This window comes from Struthio camelus, chromosome 9, assembly GCF_040807025.1.
Source record: "Struthio camelus isolate bStrCam1 chromosome 9, bStrCam1.hap1, whole genome shotgun sequence".
NCBI lineage: Eukaryota > Metazoa > Chordata > Aves > Struthioniformes > Struthionidae > Struthio > Struthio camelus.
The window spans coordinates 4,076,058-4,088,727 of record NC_090950.1 but is presented as its reverse complement, the minus strand read 5'-3'; the positions used below and the strand labels follow the sequence as shown (position 1 = coordinate 4,088,727).

At 58.7% G+C, this 12,670-nt stretch overlaps 1 protein-coding gene across 2 annotated transcripts; it reads right to left on the bottom strand.

Annotated features, from left to right (window-relative positions):
* Nucleotides 1-2,538: 2,538 nt before the first annotated feature.
* On the bottom strand, nt 2,539-9,512 carry CFAP410 (cilia and flagella associated protein 410). Of its 2 annotated transcripts, none has more exons than XM_068954978.1 (7): nt 9,391-9,512; nt 8,168-8,186; nt 7,392-7,438; nt 6,401-6,630; nt 5,540-5,711; nt 4,781-4,874; nt 2,539-3,658 (listed from the first exon to the last, which is right to left on the bottom strand). In XM_068954978.1, the coding sequence occupies exons 1-7, from the start codon at nt 9,465-9,467 to the stop codon at nt 3,533-3,535; spliced, it is 765 nt and encodes a 254-aa protein (XP_068811079.1). In that variant the 5' UTR covers nt 9,468-9,512; the 3' UTR covers nt 2,539-3,532. The 2 variants fall into 2 exon arrangements, with proteins under 2 accessions (XP_068811079.1, XP_068811077.1); XM_068954976.1 differs by having other exon boundaries at nt 7,661-8,186; nt 9,391-9,497.
* Between the last annotated feature and the right edge of the window lie 3,158 nt (nt 9,513-12,670).

Genomic DNA, 12,670 nt, shown 5'->3' with positions numbered 1-12,670 from the left:
GTGAAGGGACTGGGCGAAGGTGGTAGGTAGGAAAGGGGCTGGTCCACCCTCTGGAGCGCTGATTTATGGCCCTGCGCGATGCCTGACGCTGCTGAGCCGCGCTACGGACAGAGCGCCTCTGAGCTGCTGTGCCCCGTCCTGCTCTTCACCATCAGCGGGGCCTTCGTCAAGCCACTGAAACGCAGGCCGTGGTCAGTCAGCTCACTCGGTCCCGGTGCCGCTTCGCGCCGATCGCTGCGCAGTGGGGATGCTGCACGTCTGACTCACCATGCTGGGAAGACAGCTTTCTGCCTGGGCCAGAAGCCTCCCAAGGTCCCCGAGGAGCCTTCTGAACACAAGTTGTGCTGGATCAACTTCCATGGGCAGCCAGCTGCTGACAAGAACCACTACTGGGAAACGTTTGTCCTCGCTGCTCAATTACCCGAGCCGAGGCAGGTCAGGGCACGAGCACATCCCGCTGCAGAGCTCCGTCGTCCTGCCACGGGGCCGGTGGAGCCTTGCGGCCAGGTGCAGCCAGCGGCGTTCAGCTCCTCTCCAGCGTGTCCTCCTTTCTGCAGCCTTGCTCTCTCGGCAGCGGAGGGGCTGCGACAGCGCGGCAGCAAGTCGCCGCGCTCCAGCGCCCAGCTTCAGCTCGGGCAGGGACGGACGTGGGTTCCCCGGGGGCCGTGCTGTCCCTGATTTGTGGTGCGAATGGGAGCAGATGTCCTCACGCACTCGGACCAACTGCACAGCTGGAGGCACTTGAGGACAGGGACGCTTTGGCCCTAACACCACGTTCCCCCAAGACAGCCTGGAGCGCCAGATTGCTGGCAGGAGGTCAATAGGTGCAGTCCCTCGCGTCTGTGTCCCGGTCGCAACCACGAGCGCATGGAGAGCGACCACAGCTACCTTGAGCCCCTACGAGGTCCTGGGGGCCCAGGACACCTCCCCCACCGCCTTGCATACACCACAGCCCTGGCTTCACACTGTCCCTAGCACAAGTTACAACACAAAAGCATCAGACCAGCAGCTTGGTCTTCACATTGTGCCTCTCGGGACCTTGAGGGCACAAATAGACCTTAGCTGCCCTGAGCAGGCTCAGCTGGGGCCCTGACCCACATCCAAAGGAGCCTGTGCAGGGGGACCAGGGAGAGCTTCTCTCCAGCAGGAAGCAAGCGCTGCCAGCAGCTGACTTGTCTCCTGCAGCGCGTCCCTCCTGTTAACCAGTGGCCCTCGCTCCTGCTCTAGCGGTGCTGTCAGAGCAGAGTCACAAGCATCTGAGGGCAAAAGAAAGGCTGCCAGGTCTCCAGAGCGAAAAGGGACGAGCCTAAGGGTCAAGCCTACTCCCTGGGCTGTTCGGAGGGCAAGTGGGAGGCTGTGACAGTGGTGGGGGTCATCCCTGCAGCAGGAGGAAGGAGCGGTCAAGATCAGCAAGGGACGATCGCCTGGCAGCGGGAGCACCAGCACCAGCCAAGTATGACGAGCACGGCACGTAGGCAAAGAACTCTGCTCGGGGACAGCTATGCTGAAGGGGAGCAACAGGCCAACGTCTCGAGCTGAGGGTGCAGAGGAACTGTGCCAGAGCAGCTTCAGGCCTCAGCAGCCGCCAAGCGAGCCACCAAACTCCCTTGATGCAAAGAAGCCCCGGATTGTGCGAACTTTGTCCGGCAGAAAGCTGGACTCTCTGGGCCACGGGGTGTCTAACCCTGCACAAATCGCAGCTCCTGCATTCCAGCCGTGTGGAAAGGCGTGACTTGGGCCACTTGGCAGGCTGTCAGGATAGCGTGGGAGAAGACATGCCCTCAGCACGAGACCAAGTTGCAAACGACGATGAGGGAGTCCCGCTGGCCTTGGCTGTCAAGGGAAGTCCAGTTTATTATAAACGACACTGACCATTTAAGTGCAGTTGGTTTTAACGCAGAATTCAAGGACTGAGCGGCAAGGGACAAGTTCTGCCCTCTCGTGCCAAAGCCAGCTAAGCAGACGTGCGCCCACACGGCTGTCAACACCCCCAAGAAGCACTCCTTCCCATCAGTACTTCCGAGTGGGCAGAGCTGTGCATGCCTGCACCAACACAGGACAGTGGCGACAGAAGGGGCACGTTGTCCCGCACAGCTCGTGCTCCGGCGGCTGCAGCTGTTTGGCACCGCAGGCCGACGGTCTGACTTCACGAGTCCCAGAGGCCATCACACTAGCCTGCAGCAGGCTTTGCACGTTGGCAAAAGAAAAACACGTTGAGCCCTGCTCAAAAAAAAAAACTCTTTTGTTTCCTGTATTTGGGTGGACCTGTATGGGTGGAAGGCTCTCACATAGCAAAGGTGGCGTCTCTGAAAAGCAGCTCAGCACTGGAGAGGTGCAACAGTTATGCCGGTTATCAAACAGCACCACAGTCGGGGAAGCCAGCTAAAGGGTCCAGTGAAGCAGAAGAGGGCAAAAGCTAATAACCCTCCTCCCACTTTACAGGGACGAACAATGCACGCTGAGAACCACGCTTAATGGAGCAATGCCCACAGTCAGTAGTTCTCACCATGTCTGTTGACTCCAGCCACAGCTTACACATCCTAGAGAGAAAATTTTTATTTGGCATGTTACAATGTTGTAGTTAGAATTTAACAACTCTATACAGTCTTAGTAAATTCAGCTTCTTCAGCTGAAGAGAAATCCCATCCTTCATACCTGGGCAAAGTGGCCAGTAACGCTTGTCTTCTTTTCTCCTCAACTGCAAAATGCACGCGTGGTTTTTTATTCCTAGCTTAAGTTTCCTTTAGCTGCCCTAAACCCTGCAGGGCACGTGGGGGATAAAGCAGACCTGAGCATTCAGCACATGGGAGAGAGTAATTTCTGTTTCAGCTAAGCTGCATCAAGCTTTTTTTTTAGGCCACCTCATCACCAAGTCAGATGCTGCATATGCTAACAAGGACCAGAAGGAGTCAAGAGTTTAAGACAAACTAAGAATTTGACACCGAGCTTCAAAACCTGCACCAAAGACGGTGCTCAGTCATTATTTGAGGCAGTGTCCCTTTCGAGAGATTTCATAAAAGCAAGTCTTTGTGGTAAAAGCTGCCTTCCAAGTCTGCTGCACACAAAGAGAAGCTGGTACCATGTCAGGCCCATCTCAAGTTCAACAGAGAACAAGCGGTGACCTTTCTAGCCATCAGCAGGCTTTGGCACCCCCCTTTGGTAGCGCGGCAGCAGGCACTAGCACCTCTCACTGCACCCCCTGCTAGCTTTTGCGTGCCGATTCCCCTGCAGCACCGATCAAATGACCCCAACCACATGAGATGCAAACGCAGCAGAGCCTGCTGCACAAGCAGGAAAGCTCCCATGAGCCAGATCAGGTGCTGCCAGCCCCACTGTGACATTTACAGCCAAGGGCAATGTCAGGAGCTAAAGGTGCAACTGCTTTCACAGCGGCCTGTCACAGCCTGTCCGCATGGAAAGCACAGCAGGACACACCGAGGTTTTGGCTGTAGCCTGAAATGTGTGGGCAGAATGGTCCGGGGCTGGTTCCCCAGCCTGCAGAGTGCTCTGGGGAGGTTTGTAGTGAGCACTATCACTCCTCCTGCAGCTCCTTCTTCCGAAAGGCCTGGAGCCTCCTCCCCGCTGTTTGCTGGACGATCTCCAGCCCCTCTGTGTCCAGTTCCTTCATGAGAAGCAAGATGGCATTCAGGACGTTATTCTGTCAGGACAAGACAGAGATTGTTTTATACAAGCATACTAGTGGCGGCCCTGAGAAGAACAGGGTACTCGGTTTTCAAAGAACTGCTCCCTTCAAAACTCCTAAAACCTCAGCAGTGGTCTGAAACAGACACCTGCAGCTACAGGGACAGATCCAACCAAGCCCTTGGGACTGACAGGGGCAGAGTCTGCATCTGACGAGTCTAACTGGAATGCAGGACAAACTCGTCCACCCAGTCCCACACGGACCGCCCAAAGGCCTCTGGCTTCTGGCCGCCCTTTGAACTGACTTCTGCAAAGAAGAGCATATTTGGCTGAGCAGTCACCCTCTCCCTCCGCTGTGACCATGTGTAGCATGGGAAAGGACAGGGACCCTCTGATCTAAGGAAGACGAATAGCTGGTAGAATTGCAAAAGCGCTAGTTGGAAGGGATCCCTGGAGGTCCCCAGCCGAACGTCCCACCAAAGCAGGACTGCCAACGCCAGATCATGACTTTGTCAAGCCAAGGCTTGAAAAACTCCAGAGACAGAGATTCCACAGCCTCTCTACATAACTACACTCCTAGTGAACAGCTTTTTCCTAACGTCCAACCAAGCTGCAATCTGTGGCCATTTCCCCTTGTTACATGTTCTCTTTTCCTGAAGGCCAGGGCCTCCAGTAGCACTCAAGACACTGCAAAGGAACACGCTCAAGTAAGCTTAAAACATGAATGAATGAGAGATTGCAGGCGACTAGTATAAGAATGAAGCAGAATATGGTCTAGATCTCATTCTGGCCTTCCAAAACCCATCAAAGTGATGGCCCCGAGCCCAGCAAACAGCAGCTCCCAGCTGGACTCAGCTTAACAGCTGACAGGTTCATCTCAGGCTGCATCACAGAGGTGCCAGAAGAGCCACCTAAATATTCAACTCAGCAGCCTCTAGCCCACTAGGCCAACAGCTTGCCAACTGCATTTCAACCACCGCCGAACCACCTTAGCACAGCCCCAGGTAAGGGACGTGCGTGGGCTCGTGTGCAGCCAGATCAAGAGTACAAACCCCACCGGGCTTTCTCTCCATTCGGAGGAAAGACATTACACAACGTCTTAAAGTTGAAAAGCAATTTGGTCTTTAAAGACACTCACTCTCTTCTTTCTGCTGCAGTCCATCTCTCGCGGAGAAAAGGAGGAAAATTTATCCCTGGGAACAGGCTTCATACCAAGCTGCTCTCGAATTTTGCTAAAGAAGGGAGGAAGAGCAAGCATTGTATGACCAGAAGGGAGCACCTGAATCCATCAGGACCATCCTTTACAATCACGGACAACCATGCAAGAGGTATCTAGTTAAAGGGGTCAAAGCGCATCTACTTCACACACCACCACTGCCTACAGAACACAACACCCCAAGCAAACCTGCCCAACGTAGTAAAAGCCTCACAGTCATAAAATGCAAACGAGCACAGTGCCATAAGAAGTCTGCTCCCCGCCCTACCGGAGATGACAAATTCCCATGCCCAATGCTAGCCAGGTCTGCAAACTGAACACGTTAACACTACACTGGAGCAACATGTACCACAGCACTAACGTGCGCCAAGCATGTAGCGGAAGAGCTAAGCAGGAATGGGCTGGAGCTCACAGTTCAGTGAAGATCCCTCTCTGTCCACACATGCAGCTGATACGCTTGAGAGCAAGTACCCACCTATGGAAGAGCCTGTTTTGCAGATACAGAACCAGACCCACAAGTGCTACTAAACCAGCACAGCTCCACCACGGTAACTGGAACAACAGGAATTTGCACCAGTTGCAGGTCTGGCTCCCATAATATTGGGGCTGGCTGGCAGGGTCCTTTCATGCTACACACGAGTTCAGCCCCGAAATCCTAATAGCTCACAAGCAAGCCCTCACTTTGTCTCCTCCAGACTGAAGTTCAGCAGTTCACTCTCAGTTTCTGTTGTGGATTCAGCAGCACTGGATTCACTGGACTCAGGGCAGCCGTTTTCCACGTTCTTCCTGGCTGGCGGGGCCGTTATCTCTTCGCCATCAACCAGAGCCTGGGATAGTTCTTCCTCTGTCACAGCTGCAAAAGCCAAAACAAAAGCCTACAGGAACCTGCCACAGTGCAGGAACTATAGCAGCTCAGGAAAACAGCATCTGTAACCAGGAATGTACTGTCGCTGCAGAGCTAATCACAATGGTTCTGTCCAACGATTGTTACTTGGCCTTTTGCTTTCGTTCTCCTCCTGCAGTAAAACCTACACAGGAGAGCGCTGGCAGCTGTCCCCAATCTTGCAAAACTGAGAAAGACATCAAGGAGAGATGCAAAGATACCCTACCGTTTCTTGTCTCAGGAACAGCCTCCAAAAGCCCGCAAATTCCTGCTACCAGGTGGAAAAGCTGCCCTATCTTTATATCAGCAGATCCAGTTACAGAATCTTTGTTTTGCCAAAGCAAAGGAGAGAGCTCTAAAAACATTAATTAGCAGTACAGTCTCAGCTGTAACGAGTCCCTCTAGTGTCAACTCTGGTGTCGAAGGGAACAGAAGGGAGAAAACAGCTTGGAAACGATGGATCTCTCAGGGAGGCTGCTCAACCCTGAACGGGTCCCGCACGGCTGAGGTCTCACCAGCGTACTGTCACGTCAAGGACGAGTCAAAGGACATAACCTTAACAAGAGGAACCAACAGGCCACTGCTTTCCAGTTCACCCAGACAAGACCCTGCCCAGGGCTTGGGGCTGTTCAGGTCCCCATTTATCTGCAAACACCCACCTTGATTATCAAGCTTCTGCAGGTTGGGTAGGTTACGCAGCACAGTCATTCTGTAACGGTGGGGGTCTGGCCCACAACAGGGATTTTCCGACAGCCACAGGACCCTCAGCCGGGGCAGGTTTTTGAGGTAGAAGAGCTCGTTTAGGCTTGCAATGTTGTTCTTCCTCAGATAGAGTTCACTCAGATTCCGGCAATGATTCAGTGGCTCCAGGTCCGAGATGCCATTCACACTGAACAGAGACCACGAGATCAGAAACGAGGGAGCCTATCCCTCCCTCGCTGCACCATCCAGATGGGAGTAGGACCCCTGTATGAGAGCAGATCTTCAGCCCCCTTTCCTACATCAGCTTAATTTAGGAGCCTCACGCAGGCACAGCACAGCAAGGGAGGCTGCTGAGGGGCCTATGACATTGCACAGAACAAAAAGATCACATTCCATCTTTTTTAAGCAGAGAAAAGAATTATAAAAGCAGGCTCACTTCTCTGCTGAACACAATAAACAGCCTTTGCTTCCCCCAGCCATCCATCACACTTACACCCTTTTCTGTAGCAGTTCCTCAGACATACTGAAGGAGAACTCATGTAAGATTACCAAGCTAAAAAGCTTAAATTCAAGGCACAGAGCAGAGGCTCTGTGTGATCCCCGGGACCCAAGAAGGGTGGGTGTGTTGGGGGGAGGCTTATGGAAATTAAAAGCCTTGTGAGATCTAAGCATATGACTTAGGGAGCAAAAATCCAAAGAGGTTTTACCACCTCCAGGAAGAGGAATTACTTCCCACCCTCAAGTTGAGTAGCAAAGGGAAAGGCGCAGAGGAGCTAGCAGAAAAATAAGCATTTCTGCATCCCTGCTGCTTACGAAATCAGGCAGGAAGAGCCAGGCAGCTCAGACACACAATCACAGAAAGGCAGTAAGGAAGCAAGTGCCAAAACACAGCCCAATGAGACACGCGATTGTCTCTGCCCTCTCCACGGCCAGTACTCTGATATTTACCTGAACGTGATCACCTCGATGTTGGGCAAATCCCGGCATATCGATATCTAGGCAGGAAAAGACAGAAACAATAAGCTCTACGCCCAGAAAAAAAAAAAGCTAAAAACAATTAAATCTCGCACAAGCAATGTAACAGCAAGAACAGGAATTTAAGGTTATTTCAGTCTAACCCAAGCTTAACACAATCATAGGGATTTGCTGCCACAGTCAGTAACTCCTCCACCCTCCCCACCCACAAGTGGGAACATAGAAACAGGTCAACATCACACCGCTCCTCCGCCCCAGCAGCTCTGCGGCCTCCGTGCTGGTTTCCAGCCACTGTACACGAGAAGGGACTTCTTCGGTCCTAGATAACCCTTTCGCACTAAGGGCATATGCCCATAATCAAGTCCCAGGCAGGCACATCAGGACTCAGGACTTCACAGTCCCACTCTCAAGGGCAAAAAGCCTTCGAGATGAATTTTCCAGGACCTCCAAGCAACCCTTTTTGCATTAGATGCTAATCAATCCCGAAAAGCGCTGGAGCTCATTGCCACATCTAGGCCTGCGCCTTCCCCAGCACCCTGCCACCAGCTCCCCATCACCACTCGGGCCATGAGCCAGGTCACGGCTTTCCCCAAGGAGTAGCGCAGGCCGCAGGGTGCGGGCCGGCGTCTGGTGCAGCAGAGCGGCGGTGCTGGTCGCTCCGGACACCCAGGGGCCTGCGACTGAAGCCCGCTCCGTCGCAGGCTCGTCCAGCCGGGCGCGGAGAGCAGCGAGGCCGCAGCGGTGCTTACATCTGTGAGGCGGCTGCCCCTGCGGGACGAGAACCGGGGGGGGGGTCACGGCAGGGGCCCTGCCACGGCCTGGTCCCCTCCCACCCCTCTGCCTACCACAGACCCCCGAGGCCTGGAGCATCCCTCTACAGACTGCTTGACCCCCCCATGGCACCCCATGGCCTGGTTCACCCCCCCAGGCCCTGCTTGTCCCCCCTTCCCCCCCACATGGCCCCCCAAGGTCCAGTCTGCCCCCCAAGGCCTGTTTGCCCCCCTCCAAGGATCTGCTTGTCCCCCTCCACCACCTGGTCCACCCCTCCACAGACTGCTTGCCCCCTCCGATAGCCCAGTCCATCCCCCTACAAACTGCTTGTCACCCCCAGGACCCCCCCCAGGCCTCTACAGCCCAGTCCACCCCCCCCCCCCACAGATCCCCCAAGGTCCAGTCTGCCCCACAAGGCCTGCTTGCTGCCTCCCCAGGGCCTGCTTGTCGCCCCCACGGCCCAGTCCACCCCCCCCCACATTCCTTGTCCCCCCCACGGCCCCGTCCACCCCCCCACACACACTCCTTGTCCCCCCCCCAGCACCCCCCACGGCCCAGTCCACCCCCCCACACACACTCCTTGTCCCCCCCACGGCCCCGTCCACCCTCCCACACACACTCCTTGTCCCCCGCCCAGCACCCCCCACGGGCCAGTCCACCCCCCCACACACACTCCTTGTCCCCCCCACGGCCCCGTCCACCCCCCCACACACACTCCTTGTCCCCTCCACGGCCCAGTCCACCCACACACACACTCCTTGTCCCCCCCACAGCCCCGTCCACCCCCCCCCACTCCTTGTCCCCCCCCACCCCACCCCACACTCCTTGTCCCCCCCACGGCCCCGTCCACCCCCCCCCACACTCCTTGTCCCCCCCACAGCCCCGTCCACCCCCCCCCACACTCCTTGTCCCCCCCACGGCCCAGTCCACCCCCCCCCACACTCCTTGTCCCCCCACCACCCCACCACGGCCTCCTTGTCCCCCCCACGGCCCAGTCCACCCACACACACACTCCTTGTCCCCCCCACAGCCCCGTCCACCCCCCCCACACTCCTTGTCCCCCCACCCCCCCACACACTCCTTGTCCCCCCCACAGCCCCGTCCACCCCCCCCACACTCCTTGTCCCCCCACCCCCCCCCACTCCTTGTCCCCCCCCACGGCCCCCCACGGCCCGACGCCCCCCCGCCGCCCGGTGCCCACCAGCAGTTGAGGCGGCGGACGCCGTCCAGGCCGGCGGCCTTGGCGCGCCCCAGCACGGCCGCCCGCGTCAGCCTCATGGCGGCGCCGCCGCCGCCTCCGCCGCCGCCAGGGCCGGGCCGGGCCGAGCCGCCGCGCTCCGCCCTCGGGGCCGGGCCGGGGCCGCCGCCGCCGCCGGGCGCCCTCGGCCCTGCTGGCGGCGCTTTCGGGGCTGAGCCCGCCCCGACCGGCTCCCTTGCTGCTGTCCGCCTGCTTGTGGGGGGGGGGGGGGAGGCCGTGGGGCCCGTGGCTGGCGCTGGGCTGGGGGCCATGGCTGCGGGCCCCCCGGGGCTGCGTGCGCGGAGGGGAGCGCGAGGGAGACTCCTCCACCACCCCTTCCGCCCGGGCGCCACGTCCGGAGGTGGCTGCCCAGAGCAAAGCTGCCCTTGGGGGGATAAAGTCTCTATTTGCGCGCGGGTGAGGGAGGTGGCGCGCGCCGGGTTCACCGGTCTCCGGGGGCACCAGCGGCCCCCTCCGCCAGCTCCTCTCCTCCTTGGGCCTCTTTCAAGTCTAGTCGCTCTTCTTCTTGGTCAGCCCAGGGTTCAACAAAGTCACCGCAGGCCCAAGGATGTCGCTTCCAGGCAGCGGGTGCTCCCTGTGCTGTATTCGGCCGCCTGCCCCGAGCCCCCAGGCAGCCGCTGGCAACGGGGCCTTCTAGAAGAACGTGTGGAAAACGGGGCAATGACAACACGTTGCACCAAGCGAGCAAGAAATAAGGCCGCCGCTTCCATTTCGACGCTGGGGCCTGGCCCGTCGCCGCGCAAATCCCCGACTTGCTGCGCTCTTTCTCCTCCTCTCCCCTTTTGGCAGAGTTCAAGCCGAATACTACCAACCAGCAGCGGGGCCCGACGCGGCCAGAGTTGTCTTGGTGAACTGGGCGACGTTTTTTCTGCCCAAGAGAATGGAAACACCTTCCCCCTCTTTCCTCCGCTCCCAGCTCCCGGACCCTAGCAATGCCCGTTGTCCATTGACAGAGCCGCAGCGGAGCCCCGGGGAGGAGGCGTCTGCCCCTGAGCGCTGGAAGGGAAAGCCATGGTGGGCCTGGAGCGGGGCACGCGGGGCCGCTGCTGCTCTGGCCCCTGAGCAGGCGAGAGCTGGGGCAGGCCGTGGGGGAACGGGTGGCAGAGGGCGATCTGCGTCCTGAGGTTCCCGGGGTGGCTGGGGACGGCGGACGCTTTCAGCACGGCCATGGTCGTGTGCGTGCCCACGGCGAGGGGGCTGTCAGGGGAAGTCTGCCTGCGCAGCCAAGTCCTCAGCCATCACCGCGGCCCTGGCCCCAGGGCCACAGCTGCCCCAGCCCCTTTGGGGGGGATGTGGAGGGGCTGGGGACTGTGATGTTCCTGCTCCTTCAAGTATCTTTTACTTCCAGTATCAAGTATCTTCCAGGATCTATCAATTGCCGCAGGTGTCATGGCTGCTGTTGGGATTTTAGCTTCAGGAAAACCCAGGGGCCAGCACGGGTGACGGCCGAGATCACCCCAATCTCCCCAGCTCCCTTCGCAGCCACCCCACGGAGGGATGTGAGCTCTGCCACAGGAAGGAGGTCTGGAGCGACCCTTCTGGAGGCTTCATCCCGATAAGCCCTCTGGGGACACGGGGACTCCTGCTCCAAACGCCCACGCACCCGCTGCTCGCGTTGGGGAGCACGGCCGTCGGGGCAGCCCGACGAGGGTGCGGAGCACCCAGAGGGCCCGGGGGGCTTTCTTCAAACACTGCCGGTGACTCTGCCCCACAAGAGGCTGTCAGGTAGCGGACAGAAAAAAACTCCGCGTCCCTCTGTGCTGGCTCAGCCCCAGGTCGGAAGGACACTTTGAGCACGGCTGCTTTCAAAAGGTGAAGAGCACCTGGCCACGGTCCTGCTGGAGGGGGCTCAGCCCCGGCTTGGGGCAGGCTGGGGTGGTGTGGGCAGCCTGGGCGCTGGCAGCGCCCCTTCTGCCTGCCCCCCTTGCGCCAACATCCTCAGACTCTCACCAAGCTCCACTTCTTCTACAAACAGCAGCACACGTGTTTTCATGGTGTCGGGGTCAGGGGAAACATTTCCTCTTTGGAAAGAGAGGTGTCCAGGTCAGCAGCACAACTCTGGCTGCGTTTGGCCACCCTGAGGCTTGGCAGCGTGCGGCTTGACCTCTGCCCAAAGAGGAGGCGAGGAGCAAGGCCGCAGCACGCCTGAGATTGGCACCCAACGTCCAGCCGCCGACCGCCAGTCCCGCCAACGGCAAGCCCGGCCCAGTCGCAAGCAGCAAGAGCGCCACGCAGAAAGAGGCCCGGCAAACCCCCACGGCTGAAGCCTGCTGTGCAATGGACTTTCCAGTGCAAGCAGCGGGCTGCTCCCGCAGGCTGGGCGTCTTCTGGCTGTGGCCGCGAGAGCCCTGTGACGTCAGCAGAGACTTCCTGGGACTGCTGTGACATCAGTGCTCTGAGGCAGCCGCCCAGTGGGGACGGCCTCACTTGGCCCCAAGCTTCCCGCTGGGTGGCCCGCCAGGCGTCCAGGGCGCGGCAGGGCGACGCCTTGGCCTCGGGGGCTTTGCTTGGTGGCCAGCAGCAGCTCTGCTTGGCTGACTCGGGGGCTGTGGAGCCGGCAGGGCTGCGGTGCCGCGGCCGGGGGCACCCAGAGGGTGCCGGTGCCTTGGGCAGCCCGGAAGGTGCACGGGCCCTTCCCCGTTGTGCAGGCCCAGAGGAGTGCAGGTGAGCTGGGCTGCTGCAAGGCAGCGGGGGGTGCGGGCACTGCTTGGGACTGCCTCGGTGCAGCACTTGAGGGTGAGCATGGGGGAGAAGACAATGAAGTAAGGAGGCCCCCTTCCCCATGCAGACCAGAGGACAGGCCTGAGCTCCCATCCCTGCAGAGAGCCTGGTTCCTCGGCACGCTGTAGCCCACCCGCTCCCTCTGCGCTGGCCTTCCTTGCCCTTGCTGGGTGGGGAGGACCTTTCCCCCGAGACCTCCTCTGCTTGAGAGAAGGTGCTCCCCAGGGCCACAAGGGGGATTTATTCAAGGATCACCTCCTCCAAGCGCAAGAATAGTCCATCCCAATGCACGAGAAGTCAAGCAAAGGGGTAGGAGACCTGCATGCATGCACAAGGAGATCCTGACAAAATCAGATAGAGGAAGGAAGTGTACAGAAGGTGGAAGCAGGGACAGGTAACCTGCGAGGAATACAGGGGATGTTGTCCAAGTATGCAGGGTTGGGGCTGGGAAGGCCAAGGTCCCCCTGGAGTTGGTGGTCATGGACAGCTTTTCTGCTTTCTC